This window comes from Schistocerca nitens, chromosome 12, assembly GCF_023898315.1.
Source record: "Schistocerca nitens isolate TAMUIC-IGC-003100 chromosome 12, iqSchNite1.1, whole genome shotgun sequence".
NCBI classification, from domain to species: domain Eukaryota; kingdom Metazoa; phylum Arthropoda; class Insecta; order Orthoptera; family Acrididae; genus Schistocerca; species Schistocerca nitens.
Window position 1 is genome coordinate 22,741,373 of NC_064625.1, and position 26,217 is coordinate 22,767,589.

Consider the following 26,217-nt stretch of genomic DNA (forward strand, 5'->3'; position numbering starts at 1 on the left):
AACAAGTTACTGTCGGTTTAAGTAAACTTTAGAACGCTGACTACTTAGCTTTTGTAACGGAAATCTCCACCACGTTGCACAAGCTGTAGATTTGGGTGCTCAATCCACTTCCAGATAGACCTGAGAAAACCAGTTTTGAAGTAAACAAATATTCGTATATAATGAATTTAGTTTCAAGTATTGGATTTTACGTTTTGCGACGAAAATAAAGTAATCAAAGGCGGCCAACAATACTTGACAGAAAATTAATGATTTATTTTTAATTACTGAATAACTGTTTGTATTAACATAAATAGAGAACTTTACAGACTACGGAATAGTATTAGAAGCTTCACATTTTATACAAAAACTACGTTTTGTCAGTAACTCAAAAAGGTCATTTGTTTATATCGGAAATTTCTGGAAGATGTAATTACAAAATTGATTACAGTCATGCTCAGTCTGGCATCTTTAATATCATGATTCCCTAAGTTCCTACGTGAGTTTAAGTACATCTGATATCGTGAAACATTTCGAATAGTTAATTTCGCTTCACATAAAATAATTGAATTTTAATGATTAATTTGGTAATTAGTTACAAGCTTGACTTTGATGTTAACATTAGCATGACATCTTCACTTATTGTTTTCAGAATGTACATAATTAGTTTTCCCGTAACCGTTGTCACAGTGCTGATTCCGAAACAACGCATTAATTTGCTAATTAGCTACAAGCTGGAATTTTATGTTAACATTATCATGACATATTCACTCATTGTTTTCAAAAGTTACGTAATTAGTTTTCCCATAACCTTTATCACATTGTTGATTCCAAAAACAACGCATTACTGGTAATTATAGATTATGGCTAATTGCTTTTACCTTGCAGGCTGGTACGCTGATTAATTTACACCATGTGCATAACGCATGCATTAGCATCTGATCATAAATTATGAAGCAAAATACACTCCTGGAAATTGAAATAAGAACTCCGTGAATTCATTGTCCCAGGAAGGGGAAACTATATTGACACATTCCTGGGGTCAGATACATCACATGATCACACTGACAGAACCACAGGCACATAGACACAGGCAACACAGCATGCACAATGTCGGCACTAGTACAGTGTATATCCACCTTTCGCAGCAATGCAGGCTGCTATTCTCCCATGGAGACGATCGTAGAGATGCTGGATGTAGTCCTGTGGAACGGCTTGCCATGCCATTTCCACCTGGCGCCTCAGTTGGACGAGCGTTCGTGCTGGACGCGCAGACCGCGTGAGACGACGCTTCATCCAGTCCCAAACATGCTCAATGGGGGACAGATCCGGAGATCTTGCTGGCCAGGGTAGTTGACTTACACCTTCTAGAGCACGTTGGGTGCCGGCCGGAGTGGCCGAGCGGTTAAAGGCGCTACAGTCTGGAACCGCGCGACCGCTACGGTCGCAGGTTCGAATCCTGCCTCGGGCATGGATGTGTGTGATGTCCTTAGGTTAGTTAGGTTTAAGTAGTTCTAAGTTCTAGGGGACTGATGACCACAGCAGTTAAGTCCCATAGTGCTCAGAGCCATTTGAACCACGTTGGGTGCCACGGGATACATGCGGACGTGCATTGTCCTGTTGGAACAGCAAGTTCCCTTGCCGGTCTAGGAATGGTAGAACGATGGGTTCGATGACGGTTTGGATGTACCGTGCACTATTCAGTGTCCCCTCGACGATCACCAGTGGTGTACGGCCAGTGTAGGAGATCGCTCCCCACACCATGATGCCGGGTGTTGGCCCTGTGTGCCTCGGTCGTATGCAGTCCTGATTGTGGCGCTCACCTGCACGGCGCCAAACACGCATACGACCATCATTGGCACCAAGGCAGAAGCGACTCTCATCGCTGAAGACGACACGTCTCCATTCGTCCCTCCATTCACGCCTGTCGCGACACCACTGGAGGCGGGCTGCACGATGTTGGGGCGTGAGCGGAAGACGGCCTAACGGTGTGCGGGACCGTAGCCCAGCTTCATGGAGACGGTTGCGAATGGTCCTCGCCGATACCCCAGGAGCAACAGTGTCCCTAATTTTCTGGGAAGTGGCGGTGCGGTCCCCTACGGCACTGCGTAGGATCCTACGGTCTTGGCGTGCATCCGTGCGTCGCTGCGGTCCGGTCCCAGGTCGACGGGCACGTGCACCTTCCGCCGACCACTGGCGACAACATCGATGTACTGTGGAGACCTCACGCCCCACGTGTTGAGCAATTCGGCGGTACGTCCACCCGGCCTCCCGCATGCCCACTATACGCCCTCGCTCAAAGTCCGTCAACTGCACATACGGTTCACGTCCACGCTGTCGCGGCATGCTACCAGTGTTAAAGACTGCGATGGAGCTCCGTATGCCACGGCAAACTGGCTGACACTGACGGCGGCGGTGCACAAATGCTGCGCAGCTAGCGCCATTCGACGGCCAACACCGCGGTTCCTGGTGTGTCCGCTGTGCCGTGCGTGTGATCATTGCTTGTACAGCCCTCTCGCAGTGTCCGGAGCAAGTATGGTGGGTCTGACACACCGGTGTCAATGTGTTCTTTTTTCCATTTCCAGGAGTGTATGCTTCATTACGTAATGTGCTCTGCGTAATGTGAATCGCGTGGTATACTCGAAAGCTATCTTAGACGATACTGAACATTCCGTAGTGAGTTCCTCACTGAGACCTATTACAAGATCCTTGTGCTGTCTAGCAGGAAATGCCAAAAATGTTAACAGTTGCTTCTGTTTTGCAACTGATGAACGAGGCTGCTTCTTCCAGATGAAGCACGAAATCGCGTACCTGAGCCACGATCCTCTTTCTTTTGAAGACAATAACATTCTTCCATTCTGCTTCAGAGTGAACAATAATGTTTCAGTGACGGTAAAAAGAAAGAAGTCAGTTGCGCGCACTGTAATAGCACTTGGAACAAGTTTAGGTACGTCAGATAAGGCTGGAGGCCATCCGTCCACAGCACCAACATTCTCTTCTCATTCGAGGACGTCCACACCAGCTGGCAAGAGGGGGGGGGGGGGAAGCAAAAAATATATGGTGTAGTCAGGTGCTTTTCTTTCAAGATAATGATTTAAAACTTGATATTGCGCAGATTTTTAACATGGTCTGGACTGGAACTTTTTTGTGGGTGCTTACAAGTCGCCATTTGTCTTCCACAGTGTTAAAAATACTCCATAACCCCGAACTTCCCCACCCCACCAACCCAACAGACCATCGTATGGGCTCCCTTGCTCTTATTACAGTGTATCGAAATTTATAAACCACTTCCGGCCATTTGGGATTCAATGGCAGAGGTGTACAAAAACAGAAATATTAGGAATGAATCGTATTATCTGCTGCTCGCAAAACACAGAGAGCGGTACCTACCGCCATGAAGGACGATGTTTAAAAAAGAAAAATTAATTGATGCAAACCTGTGAACAAGAGAATATGTATATAACAGCGTGGTGCATTGATCGTGACCGGGCCAAATATCTCACGAAATAAGCGTCAAACGAAAAAACTACAAAGAACGAAACTTGTCTAGCTTGAAGGAGGGAACCAGATGGCGCTATGGTTGTCCCGCTAGATAGCGCTGCCATAAGTGAAACGGATATCAACTGCGTTTTTTTAAACAGGAAGCCCCCCCCCCATTTTTATTACATATTGGTGTCGTACGTAAAGAAATATGAATGTTTTAGTTGGACCACTTTTTTCGCTTAGTGATAGATGACCCTGTAATAGTCACAAACATATGGCTCACAATTTTAGACGAACACTTGGTAACAGGTAGGTTTTTTAAATTAAAATACAGAACGTAGGTACGTTTGAACATTTTATTTCGCTTGTTCCAATGTGATACATGTACCTTTGTGAACTTAACATTTCTGAGAACGCATGCTGTTGCAGCGTGATTACCTGTAAATACCACATTAATGCAAAAAAATGTTCAAAATGATGTCCGTCAACCTCAATGCATTTGGCAATACGTGCAACGACATTCCCCTCAACAGCGAGTAGTTCGCCTTCCGCAGTGTTCGCACATGCATTGACAATGCGCTGACGCATGTTGTCAGGCTTTGTCGGTGGATCACGATAGCAAATATCCTTCAACTTTCCCCACAGAAAGAAATCCTGGGACGTCAGATCCGGTGAACGTGGGGGCCATGGTATGGTGCTTCGACGACCAATCCACCTGTCACGAAATATGCTATTCAATACCGCTTCAACCGCACGCGAGCTATGTGCCGGACATCCATCATGTTGGAAGTACATCGCCATTCTGTCATGTAGTGAAACATCTTGTAGTAACGTCGGTAGAATATTACGTAGGAAATCAGCATACATTGCACCATTTAGATAAAATTGGGGCCAATTATGCTTCTACCCATAATGCCGCACCATACATTAACCCGCCAAGGTCGCTGATGTTCCACTTGTCGCAGCCATCGTGGATTTTCCGTTGCCCAATAGTGCCGGTTTACGTTACCGCTGTTGGTGAATGACGCTTCATCGCTAAACAGAACGCGTGCAAAAAATCTGTCATCGTCCCGTAATTTCTCTTGTGGCCAGTGGCAGAACTGTACACGGCGTTCAAAGTCGTCGCCATGCAATTCGTGGTGCATAGAAATATGGTACGGGTGCAATCGATGTTGATGTTGCATTCTCAACAGCGACGTTTTTGCGATTCCCGATTCTCGCGCAGTTTGTGTGCTACTGATGCGCGGATAAGCCGCGACAGCAGCTAAAACACCTACTTGGGCATCATCATTTGTTGCAGGTCGTTGTTGACGTTTCACATGTGGCTGAACACTTCCTGTTGCCTTAAATAACGTAACTATCCGGCGAACGGTCCGGACACTTGGATGATGTGGTCCAGCATACCGAGCAGCATACCTAGCGCAGGCCCATTGAGCATTTTGATCACAATAGCCATACAACAACACGAACAGGTAATGTATCACGAAGCAGATACCGTCCGCACTGGCGGAGTGCTACGTGATACCACGTACTTATACGTTTGTGACTATTACAGCGTCATCTATCACAAAGCGAAAAAAGTGGTCCAACTAAAATGTTCATATTTCTTTAGGAACTACACGAATATGTAATAGAAAATGGGGGTTTCTATTTAAAAAAACGCAGTTGATATCCGTTGGACCTATGGCAGCGCCATCTAGCGGGCCAACCATAGCGCCATCTGGTTCCCCCCTTCAAGCTAGACGAGTTTCGTTGTTTGTAGTTTTTTCGTTTGACGCTTATTTCGTGAGATATTTGGTTGGCTCATAATTTCGTAGCACGTTGGTATTCAGGTTGCTATTGGTTTATTTATCGATTGTCATAGACCCCTGTCGCAATTTGAGTGTGGATACTGTCATTTTGTCATTTGGAGATAGTGAGTGGAGGTGTGCACGCCAGAAAATCGAGTGCCATGTGGAGAAATCGGAACATTTGTGACATTCTTCCGTTTGAGTTCAGTAAAGAGGTGACAGCGGAGAAGACAGGCAGAAACATTCGCGCCGTGTATGGGAAAACGCTGTCGGACAGAGCATGGCAAGAAAATGGAGGATCGGTATGACATTAGTGACTCTCTGTGTTTAGAAAGACCTTCGAGGTTTGATGAAGATCATTTAAATGCATTGGTCCACTATGATTTATTTATTTTATGTACACGTCAAGTTCCGTAGGACCAAATTGAGGAGCAAATCTCCAAGGTCATGGAACGTGTCAGTACATGAACTTGCAACATAAAAGTAATAACAGATAAAAATAAAATGTTTCTGTACCCAAAAAAGTCAAGCCATAAGATTCAGCAAACGCAGTCAACAATACAACACAAGAATCAGCTTAATTTTTCAAGGGACTCCTCAACAGAACAGGAGTGACCCATGAGGAAACTCCTCAGTTTCGACTTGAAAGCGCGTGGATTACTGCTAAGATTTTTGAATTCGAGTGGTAGCTTATTGAAAATGGATGCAGCAGTATATTGCACACCTTTCTGGACGAGAGTTAAAGGAAGTCCGATCCAAATGCAGGTTCGATTTCTGCTGAGTATAAACTGAATGAAAGCTACAGGTTCTTGGGAATAAGCTGATGTTGTTAACAAGAAACGACAGTAAAGAATACATATATTTTAAGAAATCAACGTCAAAATACCCAGACTAGTGAACAGGGGTCGAAAGAGGTTCGCGAACTTACACCACTTATTGCCCGAACCGCCCGTTTCTGGGCCAAAAACCTCGTTTTAGAATCGAAAGAGTTACCCCAAAATACAGGGTGATTCAAAAAGAATACCACAACTTTAAAAATGTGTATTTAATGAAAGAAACATAATATAACCTTCTGTTATACATCATTACAAAGAGTATTTAAAAAGGTTTTTTTTCACTCAAAAACAAGTTCAGAGATGTTCAATATGGCCCCCTCCAGACACACGAGCAATATCAACCCGATACTCCAACTCGTTCCACACTCTCTGTAGCATATCAGGCGTAACAGTTTGGATAGCTGCTGTTATTTCTCGTTTCAAATCATCAATGGTGGCTGGGAGAGGTGGCCGAAACACCATATCCTTCACATACCCCCATAATAAAAAATCGCAGGGGGTAAGATCAGGGCTTCTTGGAGGCCAGTGATGAAGTGCTCTGTCACGGGCTGCCTGGCGGCCGATCCATCGCCTCGGGTAGTTGACGTTCAGGTTTCATAACTAACCTTTTTCGTAGTTGATTGTGGAATTTGCAGCTCTCTGCTAGCTCTGTGAGTCGATTTTCCTGGGCTGCGAACAAATGCTTGCTGGATGCTTGCTACATTTTCATCACTCGTTCTCGGCCGTCCAGAACTTTTCCCTTTGCACAAACACCCATTCTCTGTAAACTGTTTATACCAACGTTTAATACACCACCTATCAGGAGGTTTAACACCATACTTCGTTCGAAATGCACGCTGAACAACTGTCGTCGATTCACTTCTGCCGTACTCAATAACACAAAAAGCTTTCTGTTGAGCGGTCGCCATCTTAGCATCAACTGACGCTGACGCCTAGTCAACAGCGCCTCAAGCGAACAAATGTACAACTAAATGAAACTTTATAGCTCCCTTAATTCGCCGACAGATAGTGCTCAGCTCTGCCTTTTGTCGTTGCAGAGTTTTAAATTACTAAAGTTGTGGTATTCTTTTTGAATCACCCTGTATAATACCATACGACACAAGGGAATGAAAATTAGCAAAGCAGACTAGTTTTCGTGTCGAATGATCACTCACTTCAGATACCGTTCGAATAGTATAGTCGAGAACCGACCAATGTGATTAATTGTGATCGTTCCACCATCGTGCAATATCTGCATGCAATGGGGAACGTTCAAAAATCGGATGATCTAAGCCAAAATCACACAAATCAGCTGGTGGACATATGTCCATCTCTGCTTGCTCGTCATCAACTGGCTCGTGATCAAGACCGATCATTGCTATGCCATATCGTTACTGGTGACGTGACATGGTGTCTTTACGCTAATGTAAGGAAAAGAAAGGAATGGTTGAGCCCAGACAAAGCAGTAACTGCCCGTACAAAGATCTGGGCGCATCCACAAAAGGTAATACATCTGGTGGAACAACGACGGTGTGGCGTTTTAGGAAATGCTTCCGCGAGGTGTATCAACGGCTGTTGACATTTATTGTTAACAACTGAGACGTCTTGCAGACGCAATCCAAGAACAATGACTAGGAAGACTGCGGAAGTTATACTACTCCAAGATAACACCTTCCCCAATTCTGACAGACTGACAAAAACACTACGCAGGAGTTCGTTTGGGGAGTCACTTCGCACCCATCTTATTCACCTGATCTTGCGCCAACGGATTTTCACCTTTTTCACCCTCTATCGAACAACTACAAGGAACATTCTTTCCGGATGAAGGCGTTCTCCAAACTTGGATCGACGAGTTATTCACTTGAATGACACATGATTTCTACTGTCGTGGAATCAGAAAGTTACCCAGCGTTCGTAGACTGTGGTAAACAGTGCAAGAGTATAGATTATTGGAGACTAGTCTCTATTATATGCCAACGGCCTTGCCACAGTGGTAATACCGATTCCCGTTAGAGCACCGAAGTTAAGCGCAGTCGGGCTGGGCCAGCACTTGGATGGGTGACCATCTGGTTTGCCGAGCGCTGTTGGCAAGCGGGGTGCACTCAGCCCTTATGAAGCAAACTGGGGAGCTACTTGATTGAGAAGTAGCGGCTCCGGTCTCGGAAACAAACATACGGCCGGAAGTGCGGTGTGCTGACCACATGCCCCTCCATATCGCACACCGATAGATCTGTACCTACAGATTGGAAAATTGCGCATGTCGCACCAGTGTTTAAGATGGGTAGTAGGAGTAATCCATCGAACTACAGACCTATATCATTGACGTCGGTTTGCAGTAGGGTTTTGGAGCATATACTGTATTCAAACATTATGAATCACCTCGAAGGGAACGATCTATTGATACGTAATCAGCATGGTTTCAGAAAACATCGTTCTTGAGCAACGCAGCTAGCTCTTTATTCGCACGAAGTAATGGCCGCTATCGACAGGGGATCTCAAGTTGATTCCGTATTTCTAGATTTCCGGAAAGCTTTTGACACCGTTCCTCACAAGCGACTTGTAATCAAAATGCGGGCCTATGGGGTATCGTCTCAGTTGTGCGACTGGATTCGTGATTTCCTGTCAGGAAGGTCGCAGTTCGTAGTAATAGACGGCAAATCATCGAGTAAAACTGAAGTGATATCAGGTGTTCCCCAGTGAAGCGTCATGGGACCTCTGCTGTTCCTGATCTATATAAATGACCTGGGTGACAATCTGAGCAGTTCTCTTAGGTTGTTCGCAGATTATGCTGTAATTTACCGTCTAGTAAGGTCATCCGAAGACCAGTATCAGTTGCAAAGCGATTTAGAAAAGATTGCTGTATGGTGTTGCAGGTGTCAGTTGACGCTAAATAACGAAAAGTGTGAGGTGATCCACATGAGTTCCCAAAGAAATCCGTCGGAATTCGATTACTCGATAAATAGTACAATTCTCAAGGCTGTCAATTCAACTAAGTACCTGGGTGTTAAAATTACGAACAACTTCAGTTGGAAAGTCCACATAGATAACATTGTGGGGAAGGCGAGCCAAAGGTAGCGTTTCATTGGCAGGACACTTAGAAGATGCAACAAGTCCACTAAAGAGACAGCTTACACTACACTCGTTCGTCCTCTGTTAGAATATTGCTGCGCGGTGTGGGATCCTTACCACGTGGGTTTGACGGAGGACATCAAAAGGGTGCAAAAAAGGGGAGCTCGTTTTGTATTATCACGTAATAGGGGAGAGAGTGTGGCAGATATGATACGCGAGTTGGGATGGAAGTCATTAAAGCAAAGACGTTTTTCGTCGCGGCGAGATCTATTTACGAAATTTCAGTCACCAACTTTCTCTTCCGAATGCGAAAATATTTTGTTGGGCCCAACCTACATAGGTAGGAATGATAATCAAAATAAAATAAGAGAAATCAGAGCTCGAACAGAAAGGTTTAGGTGCTCGTTTTTCCCGCGCTTTGTTCGCGAGTAGTATGGCAGAGAGATAGTATGATTGTGGTTCGTTGAACCCTCTGCCAAGCACTTAAATGTGAATTGCAGAGTAATCACGTAGATGTAGATATCTGCATCCAGCGACGCCCGTGGGCTGAGGCTGACACAGCGGCCGGTCGGTACAGTTGGGCCTTCCAAGGCCTGTTCGGACAGTGTTTAGTTTAGTCTCTATTATGTGTATCTGTTGTGTCGATCAAAGTTATGGAAAAACACTACGAACTCGTCCACTAAGCTAATACGTAGGTAATTCTTTTCTAACGAGGTGGATAATCATACGTCGTTAAGCCCCAACCCGGAAAAAGATAAACTTCTTGGAGTCGCCGCGCGGCTCTATCAGCCAGTTTGCCATAATCTGGTGACCCTGAGAGGATAACACGCCCTTGGCATTAGGGCGTGAGCGTTTAGGCTACCTTGTCACTCCGACTAATTTACCTAGGGAAGAGACGGTGTCTTCGGAAAAATTTGAAGCAAGTTGTAACACGTTTCGCACCTAAATATAGAAGAACTATCTTCGGACACGCCTCATTAAGAGACTTTCAACTGGTGCTGCATTGTGTGTGACACCTTATTGTGGTGATAGACTAGTTACGAAAGACATCCCCCACCTACAGCACCACAAGAAACTCTTGTTTTCTACGCCGCTTCAGAAATTGCGCTGCGCAGGTATTTTCTGTTTGCACTTCGCCGTTGCAGGGCGAGCAAACACAAGAGTTCGGCCAGTCCACCAGCGTAGCTGAAGTATGGTGTTCCACCAGGCGCTTGTCTTGGGCATCGTTCTCTTCGCCGCCACAGGTGAGGCAGTAGACAATCATTAGCCATATTTGCGGATTAGTTTCTTGTGACTTTGATGTAATAAATGATGTGCAGGGGGTTACAGAAGAAATATTCTTTTGAGTCATCAGTCTTCTGACTGGTTTGATGCGGCCAGCCACGAATTCCTCTCCTGTACCAACATCTTCATCTCAGAGTAGCACTTGCAACCTACGTCCTCAGTTATTTGCTCGACGTATTCCAATCTCTGTCTCCCTCTATAGTTTTTGCCCTCTACAGCTCCCTCTAGTACCATGGAAGTCATTCCCTGACGTCTCAATAGATGTCCTATCATCCTTCCCTTCTCCTTGTCAGTGTTTTCCACATACTGCTTTCCTCTCCGATTCTACGCAGAACCTCCTCATTCCTTACCTCATCAGTCCTAATTTTCAACATTACTCTGTAGCACCACATCTCAAATGCTTCGAGTCTCTTCTGTTCCGGTTTTCCCACAATCCATGTTTCACTACCATACAATGCTGTACTCCAGGCGTACATCCTCAGAAATTTCTTCCTCAAATCAAGCCCTATGTTTGCTACTAGTAAACTTCTCTTGGGCAGGAATGCCCTTTTTACCAGTGCTAGTCTGCTCTTCATGTCCTTACTCGGTCCGTCATTGGTTATTTTATTGCCCAGGTAGCAGAATTCCTTAACCTCATCTACTTCGTGACCATCAATCCTGATGATAATTTTCTCGATGTTCTCATTTCTGTTACTTCTCGTTACTTTCTTCGATTTACTCTTAATCCATATTCTGTACTCATTACACTGTTCATTCCATTCCATTTTCACTCAAGATAGCAATGTCATCAGCAAATTGTATCATTGATACCCTTTCACCTTGAATTTTAATTCCACTCCTCAACCTTTCTTTTATTTCCATCATTGCTTCTTCGAGGTACAGATTGAACAGTAGGGGCGAACACTACGTCCCTGTCTTACATCCTTTTTAATCCGAGCACATCGATCTTAGTGGTCCACTCTTATTATTCCGTCATGGCTCTTGTACGTATTGTATATTACCCGTCTCTTCCTGTAGCTTAACCCTGACTTTTTCAGAATTTCGCACGTCTTGCACCATTTTACATTGTCGAAATCTGTATAAATAAAAATCACTTGCCGCCTGTGTGAAAGACCATCACTTGAGAATTGCTCGACCGATTTGGCTAATTTTTCTTTTGTTGTTGTTGTGTTCGTAATTGTCAGTAAGAGGCCTATATGAAACCAAATTTTAGTGAAAATCCAACGGAAAACTGGGAAATTGACGTCAATTGCCGGATGCATGTAATATCATCATCAGTTAAGAATGGCTCGACAGATATGATTGATTTTTGGCTTTGTTGTGTTCAGGAGCGATTCTAGATGTCGGTCAAGGGAGGGGGGGAGGGGTATGGGGGGGGGGGGTTAAGGAGTTTGGGGGAATGGAATATGGCTTAACAAAAGGAGAGTTGGGGTCCTCTACCGGCAAACTGGTAAAATTTGGTTTTGCTTAAAGCAATTTGTGGTAACTGTTTTGGAGTTCAGGGTAAAAAATGGGTCTTAACAAATGATAAGACGCCTATTTTAAGTTAAATATTTATTGGTTTAGGTAGTAAGCTATTTGCCGCTCTTACTCTTTTGTTAAACTGTGTTTGGAATACATTTCAACCTATATGGCTACATAATTATAAAACAAGATTGAATCTATTTTCTAAAGTCATTTTATCCAGTGTAATATGATACTCCATGGGGAGGGGGGGGGGGCTAAAGCCCCCATAGCCCCCAGCTTGCCACCGCCTCTGGTTGTGTTCGTAATTCTCAAGACAAGGTTTGTACGAAAGAAAATTTTTGTATAATCCACCGGAAAAACCCGAAATTAAATCAATTGTGAAACATGATCACTCGAGAAACGCTCGCCAGTTTGGTTGATCTTTTTCTTCGTAATTGTGGATGGTAATGGTATTTTTGGTATGAAAAATAAAATTGAAAAAAATGCTTTGCGTTCGATGTGACAGTTCTGTCGTCACATATTTTCATAAGTAAAAAGAAATCAGTTTGACTGTTATATATATTGTATAATACATAAATACAAGTGTAATATATAAAGGGAAAACTTTGTTACAGAAAATCACGATTTACTACACATTTTTACACAACACTCTAATGAACGTTCGAACGGACATAGACTACACATTTTTGTTGTTGTTGTTGTGGTCTTCAGTCCTGAGACTGGTTTGATGCAGCTCTCCGTGCACATACAGTAAAGCTGCATGACCTCGGGAAAAATTACGGCTGTAGTTTCCCCTTGTTTTCAGCCGTTCGCAGTACCAGCACAGCAAGGCCGTTTTGGTTAGTGTTACAAGGCCAGATCAGTCAATCATCCAGACTGTTGCCCCTGCAACTACTGGAAAGGCTGATGCCCGTCTTCAGGAACCACTCGTTTGTCTGACAGATACCCCTCCGTTGTGGTTGCACCTACGGTACGGCTATCTGTATCGCTGAGGCACGCAAGCCTCCCCATCAACGCCAAGGTCGATGGTTCATGGGGGGGGGGGGGGACACATTTTTGTAATATATATAATACATACATATATGTGTAACATATAAAGGGGAAGCATAGTTGCCACAAATCTCGAAAAAGTTCTTGAGTTATTTACTTCAAATTTTTACACGATACTCTAACTAAGATTCGGACTGACATAGACAGACAGACTACATACTTTTGTAATATATGTAATTTATACTTGTGTATGTAACATATAGTGTGAGTCAGAAGGAAAGGTACGTGAACTGGGGGTGATAGCATTAGTGATTCTGAACAAAAAACTTGGTATGGACATATACCCTATTCCGAATAGTTTCCGAGACAGAACACTTTTAATGTGCTTTTCTATTTGTTTTATGTATTGTTGTTGTTGTTGTGGTCTTCAGTCCTGAGACTGGTTTGATGCAGCTCTCCATGCTACTCTATCCTGTGCAAGCTTCTTCATCTCCCAGTACCTACTGCAACCTACATCCTTCTGAATCTGCTTAGTTTATTGATCTCTTGGTCTCCCTCTACGATTTTTACCCTCCACGCTGCCCTCCAATGCTAGATTTGTGATACCTTGATGCCTCAAAACATGTCCTACCAACCGATCCCTTCTTCTAGTCAAGTTGTGCCACAAACTTCTCTTCTCCCCAATCCTATTCAATACCTCCTCATTAGTTACGTGATCTACCCACCTTATCTTCAGCATTCTTCTGTAGCACCACATTTCGAAAGCTACTATTCTCTTCTTGTCCAAACTGGTTATCGTCCATGTTTCACTTCCATACATGGCTACACTCCATACAAATACTTTCAGAAACGACTTCCTGATACTTAAATCTATACTCGATGTTAACAAATTTCTCTTCTTCGGGATTGCTTTCCTTGCCATTGCCAGTCTACATTTTATATCCTCTCTACTTCGACCATCATCAGTTATTTTACTCCCTAAATAGCAAAACTCCTTTACTACTTTAAGTGTCTCATTCCCTAATCTAATTCCCTCAGCATCACCCGATTTAATTTGACTACATTCCATTATCCTCGTTTTGCTTTTGTTGATGTTCATCTTATATCCTCCTTTCAAGACACTGTCCATTCCGTTCAACTGCTCTTCCAAGTCGTTTGCTGTCTCTGACAGAATTACAATGTCATCGGCGAACCTCAAAGTTTTTACTTCTTCTCCATGAATTTTAATACTTACTCCGAATTTTTCTTTTGTTTCCTTTACTGCTTGCTCAATATACAGATTGAATAACATCGGGGAGCGGCTACAACCCTGTCTCCCTGCTTTCCCAACCACAGCTTCCCTTTCATGCCCCTCGACTCTTATAACTGCCATCTGGTTTCTGTACAAATTGTAAATAGCCTTTCGCTCCCTGTATTTTACCCCTGCCACCTTCAGAATTTGAAAGAGAGTATTCCAGTTAGCGTTGTCAAAAGCTTTCTCTAAGTCTACAAATGCTAGAAACGTAGGTTTGCCTTTTCTTAATCTTTCTTCCAAGATAAGTCGTAAGGTTAGTATTGCCTCACGTATTCCAACATTTCTACGGAATCCAAACTGATCTTCCCCGAGGTCCGCTTCTACTAGTTTTTCCATTCGTCTGTAAAGAATTCGCGTTAGTATTTTGCAGCTGTGACTTATTAAACTGATAGTTCGGTAATTTTCACATCTGTCAACACCTGCTTTCTTTGGGATTGGAATTATTATATTCTTCTTGAAGTCTGTGGGTATTTCGCCTGTCTCATACATCTTGCTCACCAAATGGTAGAGTTTTGTCATGACTGGCTCTCCCAAGGCCATCAGTAGTTCTAATGGAATGTTGTCTACTCCCAGGGCCTTGTTTCGACTCAGGTCTTTCAGTGCTCTATCAAACTCTTCACGCAGTATCGTATCTCCCATTTCATCTTCATCTACATCCTCTTCCATTTCCATAATATTGTCCTCAAGTACATCGCCCTTGTATAAACCCTCTATATACTCCTTCCACCTTTCTGCCTTCCCTTCTTTGCTTAGAACTGGATTGCCATCTGAGCTCTTGATATTCATACAAGTGGTTCTCTTCTCTCCAAAGGTCTCTTTAATTTTCCTGTAGGCAGTATCTATCTTACCCCTAGTGAGACAAGCCTCTACATCCTTACATTTGTCCTCTAGCCATCCCTACTTAGCCATTTTGCACTTCCTGTCGATCTCATTTTTGAGACGTTTGTATTCCTTTTTGCCTGCTTCATTTACTGCATTTTTATATTTTCTCCTTTCATCAATTAAATTCAATATTTCTTCTGTTACCCAAGGATTTCTACTAGCCCTCGTCTTTTTACCTACTTGATCCTCTGCTGCCTTCACTACTTCATCCCTCAGAGCTACCCATTCTTCTTCTACTGTATTTCTTTCCCCCATTCCTGTCAATTGTTCCCTTATGCTCTCCCTGAAACTCTGTACAACCTCTGGTTCTTTCAGTTTATCCAGGTCCCATCTCCTTAAATTCCCACCTTTTTGCAGTTTCTTCAGTTTCAATCTGCAGTTCATAACCAATATATTGTGGTCAGAATCCACATCTGCCCCCGGAAATGTCTTACAATTTAAAACCTGGTTCCTAAATCTCTGTCTTACCATTATATAATCTATCTGATACCTTTTAGTATCTCCAGGATTCTTCCAGGTATACAACCTTCTTTTATGAATCTTGAACCAAGTGTTAGCTATGATTAAGTTATGCTCTGTGCAAAATTCTACAAGGCGGCTTCCTCTTTCATTTCTTCACCCCAATCCATATTCACCTACTATGTTTCCTTCTCTCCCTTTTCCTACTGACGAATTCCAGTCACCCATGACTATTAAATTTTCTTGTCCCTACACTACCTGAATAATTTCTTTTATCTCGTCATACATTTCATCAATTTCTTCATCAACTGCAGAGCTAGTTGGCATATAAACTTGTACTACTGTAGTAGGCATGGGCTTTGTGTCTATCTTGACCACAATAATGCGTTCACTATGCTGTTTGTAGTAGCTAACCCGCACTCCTATTTTTTTATTCATTATTAAACCTACTCCTGCATTACCCCTATTTGATTTTGTATTTATAACCCTGTATTCACCTGGCCAGAAGTCTTGTTCCTCCTGCCACCGAACTTCACTAATTCCCACTATATCTAACTTTAACCTATCCATTTCCCTTTTTAAATTTTCTAACCTACCTGCCCGATTAAGGGATCTGACATTCCACGCTCCGATCCGTAGAACGCCAGTTTTTATGTATGTATTATTAATGTATGTATTATTAATTGTCATTGTTTACAACGTACCACAGTAGTTAAGAAGAAGTTGAGACGAAGATTTTGATACAAGACTCTTGTTGCCTATCAAGTCGGAAAACCACCTGAAACTGGCCAACAAAAAGTACCTAAGCTACAGCGATTTCCAATATCCTCGCGATCTTTTCGCGCAAACTGTTAAACCTAGACAAAAAAATAAATAGGCCCTTTTTTGTTGTGAATTTAATTTTTAAAAAAATGGTTCAGATGGTTCTGAGCACTATGGGACTTAACATCTATGGTCATCAGTCCCCTAGAACTTAGAACTACTTAAACCTAACTAACCTAAGGACAGCACACAACACCCAGCCATCACGAGGCAGAGAAAATCCCTGACCCCGCCGGGAATCGAACCCGGGAACCCGGGCGTGGGAAGCGAGAACGCTACCGCACGACCACGAGATGCGGGCAATTTAATTTAGTTTACTTGTGTACTGAGACGTTTTCGTTGAAGTGTGCGATTTTCGAGTTATTAAAGAAAAACGTACATCTACATCCACATCCATACTCCGCAAGCCACCTGACGGTGTGTGGCAGAGGGTACCTTGAGTACCTCTATCGGTCCTCCCTTCTATTCCAGTCTCGTATTGTTCGTGGAAAATCACAACAGTGATATTAAACGTGTCCTGTCTCGCAATAGGGCATATGTCCATGTGAAGTTTTTTGTTCAGAATCACTGACAATATCGCGTCTCAAAGCATGTATCTTTCCTGCTGAGTCACCCTATATAAAGGGGAAGCGTTGTCACGAGACCGATTTACTTCCAATTCTTACACCATACTCTAACGAACATTTGGACATACACAATATATTTTTGTAATTTATTGTGTTACATTCTTTTGCACCATACTCTACTGAACATTTAGACGAAAATGGACACAGAGGCGGTGGAGGAGGAAGTGGACTGAGAGATGGGAGGAGATGTACAGAGGGAGAGAGAGGGGGAGGATAAGATGATGGACTCAGAGAGAAGGGCAATGAATTTAGGATATACAGTATATGCGATTCCCTAATCTATATAATTGAAACTCATTTGCCGCGTGTATAAAAGATCATCACTTGAGAATGGCTCCACCGATTCAGGCGATTTGTCTTCGTTGAGTTGGTAATTCCCAGTACAAGGCTTGTATGAAAGACAATTCTTGGAAAATCCCCAAGTCTCGTGCTCAAAGTCAAATAGCGCTGGCTGTAGGATCACCTGGAATCGCTGCCACGTTGTTAGAAGTAGAATATATTATACTAGAACTGATATGTGATTACATTTTCACACAATTTGGGTGCATAGATCCTGAGAAATCAGTACCCACAACAACCACCTCTGGCCGTAATAACGGCCTTGATACGCCTGGACATTGAGTGAAACAGAGCTTGAATGGCTTGTACAGGTACAGCTGCCCATGCAGCTTCAACACGATACCACAGTTCATCAGGAGTAGTGACTGGCGTATTGTGACGAGCCAGTTGCTCGGCCACCATTGACCAGACGTTTTCAGTTGGTGAGAGATCTGGAGAATGTGTTGGCCAGGGCAGCAGTCGAACATTTTCTGTATCCAGAAAGGTCCGTACGGGACTTGCAACATGCGGTCGTGCATTAACCTGCTGAAATGTAGGGTTTCGCAGGGATCGAATGAAGGGTAGAACCACGGGTCGTAACACATCTGAAATGTAACGTCCACTGTTCAAAGTGCCGTCAATGCGAACAAAAGGTGACCGAGACGTGTAACCAATGGCACCCCATACAATCACGCCGGGTGATGCGCCAGTACGGCGATGACGAACACATGCTTCAATTGTGCGTTCATCGCGATGTCGCCAAACATGGATGCGACCATCATGATGCTGTAAACTGAACCTGGATTCATCCGAAAAAATGACGTTCTGCCATTCGTGCACCCAGGTTCGTCGTTGAGTACACCATCGAAGGCGTTCCTGTTTGTGATGCAGCGTCAAGGCTAACCGCAGCCGTGGCAACGACGAGTGAGGAGAATCGTTCAACGTGACAGAAGTGCAGCACTTCCGCAAATTGCTGCAGATTTTAATGCCGGGCCGTCAACAAGTGTCACCTTGCGAACATTAACGATATGGGCTTTCGGAGCCGAAGGCCCACTCGTGTACCCTGGATGACTGCACGACACAAAGCTTTACGCCTCGCCTGGGCCCGTGAGCACCGACATTGGACTGTTGATGGTGGCCTGGTCGGACGAGTCTCGTTTCAGATTGTGTCGAGCGGATGTATGTACACGGATATGGACACAACCCCATTAATCCATGGACGCTGCATGTCAGCAGGGGACTGTTCAAGCTGGTGGAGGCTCTGTAATGGTGTGGGGCGTGTGGAGGTGGAGTGATATGGGACCCCTGATAAGTCTATATATGACTCTGGCAGGTGACACGTACGTAAGCATCCTGTCTGATCACCTGCATCCATTCATGTCCATTTGTTCATTGTGCATTCCGACGGACTTGGGCAATTCCAACAGGACAACGCCACATCCCACAGGTCCAAATTACTACAGAGTAACTCCAGGAACACTTTCTGAGTTTAAACAATTCCGCTGGCCACCGAACTCCCCAGACATGAACATTATTGAGCATATCTGGGATGCCTTGCAACGTGCTGTTCAGATGAGATCTCCACCCCCTTCGTACTCTTACGGATTTATGGACAGCGCTGAAGGATTCATGGTGTCAATTTCCTCCAGCGTTACTTCAGATATTAGTCGAGACCATGCTACGTCGTGTTGTGGCACTTCTGCTTGCGGGGGCGTTGCACGATATTAGGCAAGTTTACCAGATTCCTAGGCTCTTGAGTGTATGTCTTATTTTTCTTTCCTAGATGTACTGTTCAACGCACAAAGGACGTGTGTACTCGGTGGTCTGTGTGATTTGCCTGTGACCTCCAAAGTGGTGTGTCATGTGTTAATACTAGTAATTGAGGAAAAAGTAATTCCTGATAACTGTTAAGAAGCTGATGAACAACGTGACTCAAGCAATGATACTCTACATCTACATTTACGTGAGTTCTCTGATATTCACAATAAAGTGCTTGGCAGAGGGTTCAATGAACCACCTTCATGCTGTCTCTCTACCGTTTCACTCTCGAACGGCACGCGGGAAAAACGAGCACCTAAACCTTTCTGTGCGAACCCTGACATCTCTTGTTTTATCGTGATGATCATTTCTCCCTATGTAGGTGGGTGCCAACAGAATGTTTTCGCAATCGAAGGAGAAAACTAGTGACTGCAATTTCATGAGAAGATCCCGTCGCATCGAAAAACGCCCCTGTTTTAATGATTGCCACTCCAATTCACGTATCATGTCTGTGACACTATCTCCCCTATTTCCCGATAATACAAAACGAGCCGCCCTTCTTTGAACTTTTTCGATGTCATCCGTCAATCCCATCTGATGCGGATCCCACACCGCACAGCAATACTCCAGAATAGGGCGGACAAGCGTGGTGTAAGCAGTCTCTTTAGTGGACCTGTTGCGTCTTCTAAGTGTTCTGCCAATGAATCGCAGTCTTTGGTTTGCTCTACCCACAATATTATCTATGTGATCGTTCCAATTTAGGTTATTTGTAATTGTAATCCCCAAGTATTTAGTTGAATTTACAGCCTTCAGGTTTGTGTGACTTATCGCGTAATCGAAATTTAGCTGTTTTCGTCCAGCACTCATGCGAATAGCCTCACACCTTTCCTTATTCAGGCTCATCCACTTTTCGCACCATGCAGATATCCTATCTAAATCATTTTGGAAGTCGTTTCGATTATCTGACGACTCTACAAGACGGTAAACGACAGCATCATCTGCAAACAATCCAAGACGGCTACTCAGATTGTCTCCCATGTCGTTAATATATAGATCATGAACAAAAGAGGGCCTATAACACTTCCTTGGAGAGCGCCGGTTATCACTTCTGTTTTACTCGATGACTTTCCGTCTATTACTACGAACTGTGACCTTTCTGGCAGGAAATCACAAACCCAGTCACACAGCTGAGGCGATACACCGTAGGCACGCAGTTTGGTTAGAAGACAAGCTTGTCTTCTAACCAAACTGCGTACCTACCGAGTCATAGGAAGGTTCAAAGGCGAGAACTTTCAGACTCCAAGAATTGGCTGTTTCCAACTGCCTTGCTGTTTAAGTGCGTCGAGTTTCCGGTTCGCCTTGCATTCCCAACGGCGATTGATAAATCGAAAAATCAGTCGTTGGAAGTCCTTACATTGTCGTGATTTTGCCTTGGGCAGTTGTACGTGGCGCGCTGGAAAGTCGGTAAACGTCGGCGCTATTCGTTTTCTCTCCCGACGGAAACACGAAAAATATCGTTCATCACCAAGCACTATGATGGATGCATTGAAAACACCAACAAATTTTTGCAAAACAATGAAAACCGATTTAATTCATTTCAATAAATTCAATCAGCATAACGTCTTGACAGTCAGGGTATCTTTGTGCCACTTAACTCTTCTGTTGCAAATGGCTGCTGCTCTACCTCCTTGCGTTATTGCGTACCAAAAGTTCAAAATGGTTCAAATGGCTCTGACCACTATGCGACTTAACTTCTGAGGTCATCAGTCCCCTAGAACTTCGAACTACTTAAACCTAACTAACCTAAGCACATCACACACATCCATGCCCGAGGCAGGATTCGAACCTGGGACCGTAGCAGTTACGCGGTTCCGGACTAAAGTGCCTAGAACCGCTCGGCCACAGAGACTGGCGGTACCTTCTGGGTATGCTGACCGGCCACGGAAATGAATGAATGACTGGTCCTGTTTGGACGCGTTTGGTAATAACGTCGCTGTGGTTCACATTTCAGCATTTAGCGCATGCATTTTGGAAAGAGAGGAATGCCGCACTGATTTCATGCCTACATGTCGGTGCTTGTATAACCGCATTGGAGCAAGTGCGTATAGACTGCAGGAGTGCCCTCAAATGAAAACTTTTTGATCGCCCCTTAAAATTCAAATAAAACATTCAGTACAACATGTGGCCGACATATTTTCGCTACAGAGATATAGTCGCTTACGGAGATAAGTTTTCATGTAGCGTATTGACACTCGAATTGCTATAGGTTTGTTATCGGTTGTCATTTCTGTTTTAATGTTCAAATCATGGGCTTGTACATGAGCTTACGTAACTGAATTTTTCAACTATCGTTGTCATTGTGATTTGTTGGATATTTTTTTTGTGGCAGTAACCCCCTTCATTGCCCACCATCCGTCCCCCGAATACAGATATTCTGTACAGACTCTACGTCCCATGTATATAACAGCTTCAAACGTCTGATTACTTTACAAATGGGTTAACGTGTTACACACGAAGTGTGTCCAATAAGGAAGTTTCCCTATTTTCTAAAAAATAAAAAAAAATACAGTTTGTCAAACCGAAATAAGTGTAATGCGAGTCGTATGCAGGCGCCATTTTGACGCTGTACTATGGCTCTGCTATCTGCCAGAACGCTTCGAAACTTCACTGGCTCGCAGAACAAACGTCAAATGTTAATCACCAACAAGGACGTTTTTCTATGAATATTAATAGCTTTTTTTAAAAAAATGTGGGGTGTTACTTATTGAACGACCCTTGTATATTCTTTGCATAAATGGGTAAAGTAATTCTTCAAAACGAGAAGTTTAATTCCAGTCTGAAGTAGAACAACCGATTGTCGTCATCATAAACTAAAGTCTATGCCTTGTTGATTTAAAAATGGTTCAAATGGCTCTGAGCACTATGGGACTTAACATCTGCGGTCATCACTCCCCTAGAACTTAGAACTACTTAAACCTAACTAACCTAAGGACATCACACACATCCATGCCCGAGGCAGGATTCGAACCTGCGACCGTAGCGGTCACGCGGTTCCAGACTGTAGCGCCTAGAACCGCTCGGCCACTCCGGCCGGCTCTTGTCGATTTAGCCACGTTTTAGCCACGTCCCGCTCTCCATTGTCATCCTCTTCAATTCTTGATACGATTTTATCCCCATATCTTCTTTGATGTTATTAAAATACGTTGCTCTTGGCCTGCCTTTGGTTTTTTCCCCAAACTTTTTCCTTCAAACACATTCTTTAGGAACCGGTTGTGTCTCATTATGTGCCCTATCATTTTTGATTTTCTTCTTCCTATATAATTTAGCAGCGTTCTGTTCTCGTTCACTTCTCTTAAGACCTGTTCATTACTTTTTCTATCTACCCTGCTTGTTTTCGTCATTCTTCTCCATATCCACATTTCCTTTGCTTCCAGTCTCTTTTTCTCTGCCTTTCCCAGAGTCCACGCTTCAAATCCGTATCTTAAGACACGCCAGACAAAAGTTTTGGCAAACTTTTTCCTACTTTCTAGGCGTATATGATTGTCTGTTACTAAATTCCTTTTAATTTGGAAAGCTTGCTTTGCCAAGGCTATTCTTCTCTTTATATCTATGATACACCTACTGTCGACAGTCACTGTCCTCTTCAAATAACAGAAGTTCTCAACCTGCTCTAGAACATCGTCTCCTAGTTTAATATTAGCTTTACCATTTTCTTTTGTCTTCCCTACTACCATAGTTTTTGTTTTCTTCTTATTTATTTTTATATTAAATTCTCTTATGATTTTGGTTAAAATGGTTCAAATGGGTCTGAGCACTATGGGACTTAACATCTGAGGTCATCAGTCCCCTAGACTTAGAACTACGTAAACCTAACTAACCTACGGACATCACACACACCCATGCCCGAGGCAGGATTCGAACCCGCGACCGTAGCAGCGGCGTGGTTCCGGACTCAAGCGCATAGCTCTTAGGATTTTGACAAATTTTAGCAACGTATACTCATTTCCTTACTGAGTCAGCAAGCACTACTATATCATCTGCAAAACGGATACAGTGTATTCGTTCCCCGTTAATTTTAATTCCTTTGGCTATTCTTTTCAGTTTTACAATGGTTTTTTCAATAAATAAGTTGAACAAATATGGTGATAATGGCCACCCTTCCCTTACTCCCCTCCTTTTTTTGCACAACCGATTGTAGACGTTATAAACGGTTGGTTGGTTAGTTTGAGGGGAGGGGCCCAAATAGCGAGGTCATCAATCCCATGGGATTAGGGAAGGATGGGGAACGAAGTCGACCGTGCCCTTTCAAAGTAACCATCCCGGCATTTGCCTGAAGCGATTTAGGAAAATTACGGAAAACATAAATCATGATTGCCGGACGCGGGTTTCAACCGACATCCTTCCGAATGCGAGTCCAGTGTACTAACCACTGCGCCACCTCGCTCGGTCAGTTATAAACGAATTCGCCTGTATGATCAGGGAAAGATACATAGGTAACTACAAAGGGGCGCTTGTTTACTTTGAAGTAAAGTCACCAAAAGAATGCAGCAGCTCACAAATCGTAAATATTATGCTATAGGTGACATAGGGCATGACAAACTCACTTCATAATAGACATAATTACCCGAAATGCATCTTTTCTGTGACGACAGCAGCAAGTGAATTTGCTTAACAAGAACAAACGTATGATTCCGTGCAAGCAGACGACTGTTATCGGGCAACCTGATGTTGCAAAACATGGCGGCTAACTTCTAATTGGTTTCAAATATGGCGTCGGCCTGACCAGTCTATGTTGTTTGTATAGGCCGCTGCTAACTCTTTAATTAGGGTCCAACACCTTTGGCGCACGATAAGTCACCTGATTTGTTTCATGAGTAACATATTTGTTGTTGACAAGTTTTGTAATTTATTGATGTAAAAGTAAAGAATACAGCTTGGAAATATAACCAGTGCTATTTTTCTGAGGGAACGCTGGGGGATGCGTACCCCTAAACTTTTTCGTCGACAAAGTAATTTTTTTACGATGTTGAGAACTTGGAAGAGTGCCAAAGATTTATTTCACGGACGTAAATTTTTTATTTCATTTTTTCGTCTTGGTAATTGCAATACGAACGATACCAGTACAGCTTTTGGTGGGAAGAGCGATGTCATTGACTGGAAGGTTGATTGGACTCACCTGTTTCATCTGAGGTGTATTACAGGTCAATTGAAGTGTACGATACCATTTTGTTGGGGAGTTGATGGGAATTGCATGCTTCATTTGAAGTGAGTTGATGGGAATTGCATGCTTCATTTGAAGTGATGTAAACTGAAGTGTTCGATACCACATTCTCTTGTAGTGTGTTTCTCGGTATCGGCTGCTTAACTTGAGCTGGAGTCAACTGAAGAGTTCGATACCTTTTTTTTTTTTTTTTTACATGTTGATGTCGTCTTGGCTAAAAGCAGACGGGTGGTGTCCCATGCTTCAGTGATAAGTACATTTCGTTGCATTATATCCAATGTCGGAGTACCCTCAAACCTTTTTTCAGAAAAAAAGCACTGAATATAACCTAATGAATCACATGTTCAATATGACTGCCGTTTTGTTTTACAACTTCTTTAACTTGCACACGTGCATTTGTGACGACTCTCCAACACAAATCTTTCGGAATGGCGCGGCATAACTCCGCAATGATGGCCCTAATTTGCACGGCATTTTCGGGTTTTTCTGTGGTACAACTTCTCTTTAAGGAACCCCCAAAGGAAGAAGTCACGTGGGTTGATGTCCGGGCTATGGGGCGGCCACATTCCTCCTCCTGCGTAACGTTCTGGAAATCTGTTTGACAAAACCCTAAGGCCAAGTCTTTCGTGTAGGAAATCAGGCACAGCACTGGCAGTATGGGGGCGTGCTCCATCGTTCATGAACCATTGTGTCTGCGATGGAAGACATGAGGTCATGAGTTGACGAAAGAACTGCTTTTGCACTATGTGTAAATAGCGTTTGCAAGTTACTGTGGCATCGAAGCAGAACGGACCGATGATTCCACAGCTTGACATCGCGACCCACATGCACACTTTCTCCCCATAGGTGTCTTTCATGTGGATTATTCCTGGAGGTTCACGAGCCTAGAATACCCGCCGGGGTAACCGAGTGCGCTAACGCCCCGCTTCCCGGACTCGGGTAGGCGCGCTGGCCCCGGATCGAATCCTCCCGGCGGTTTAACGACAACGGCCTGGATGTGGTTTTTAGGCAGTTTTCCACATCCTACTAGGTGAATACCGGGCTGGTCCCCACGTCCCGCCTCAGTTACACGACTCGCAGCCATTTGAAACACATTCACACTATTTCACAATTTACACTAGATGCAGACAGCTGGGGTACACTAATTCTGCAGCAGGAAGGGCAGCTGGCCATCCCTTACAATTAACCGTGCCAAATCCGTACTTATCCCTGCCAACCCTGCGCACAATGCGGGATACAGGTGGTAGCGAAAGAAAGAAAGAACGTTCACGTGACCAGAATCGAACATTCCGTTTGTTCACAACACCGTTAACGTAAAAATAAGCTTCTTTAGAAAACCACGCGTTGTGTGGCACTGCCTATTGGTGTAGCTCGACTACCCACCTTACAAACTGCAGTCTCCACTCCTTATCTCTCGCAGTAAGTTTATGCGCCATAGTCATCTTGCATGGATACAAGCGAAGGTCGGATTGAATAATTCTTCGTGCAGATCGGCGTGAAATTCCCAACTCGGCACTCGCTCTTCATGTTGATATACTCAGACTACTAGTCAAAGTCACTCGAATTGCTTCAGTGTTTTGCGGCGAACGTACAGTACGTGCATGTGGCCGCTGACACTCCAAAAAACATCCAGTACGTCAAATTTTTGATGTAATGTGCATATTGTCTGTGGGCTGGGAGCTCACCGTGTACCGAAATGAGCACGAAACCATCTCTGTGTCTATGTAATGCTGTTCGTCGCTGCGAACAGTAACACAACTTCGCCTTTTGTGCAACAGTCAACCGTCCTTTGTCCACCATCGCGGCAAACTGAAATGGCGGACTCACAACGGAAGCGACGGACAGGCAACGATATCTGGCGTAATTTCCATGAACTGCACGAAGTTGAGCGCACTATTTGAAAGCTATTGCCCCAACACTATTCTTGCAGGATCAACCTTCAATCGGGTGACTTACCGTA

General features: G+C 43.8%; 1 protein-coding gene and 1 pseudogene across 1 annotated transcript in view; both read left to right on the forward strand.

The window, feature by feature from the left end:
• The first annotated feature begins 8,039 nt into the window (after nt 1–8,039).
• On the forward strand, nt 8,040–8,157 carry LOC126215560 (5S ribosomal RNA; annotated as a pseudogene).
• Nucleotides 8,158–10,180: 2,023 nt separating this feature from the next.
• The window catches only part of LOC126215281 (carbonic anhydrase 1-like), a 120,955-nt gene continuing 104,918 nt past the window's right edge, over nt 10,181–26,217 (forward strand). The window contains exon 1 of the mRNA XM_049941970.1: nt 10,181–10,380. Within this exon, the coding sequence (XP_049797927.1) occupies nt 10,329–10,380 (52 nt within the window). The 5' untranslated portion in view covers nt 10,181–10,328. The remainder of the gene's footprint in view (nt 10,381–26,217) is intronic.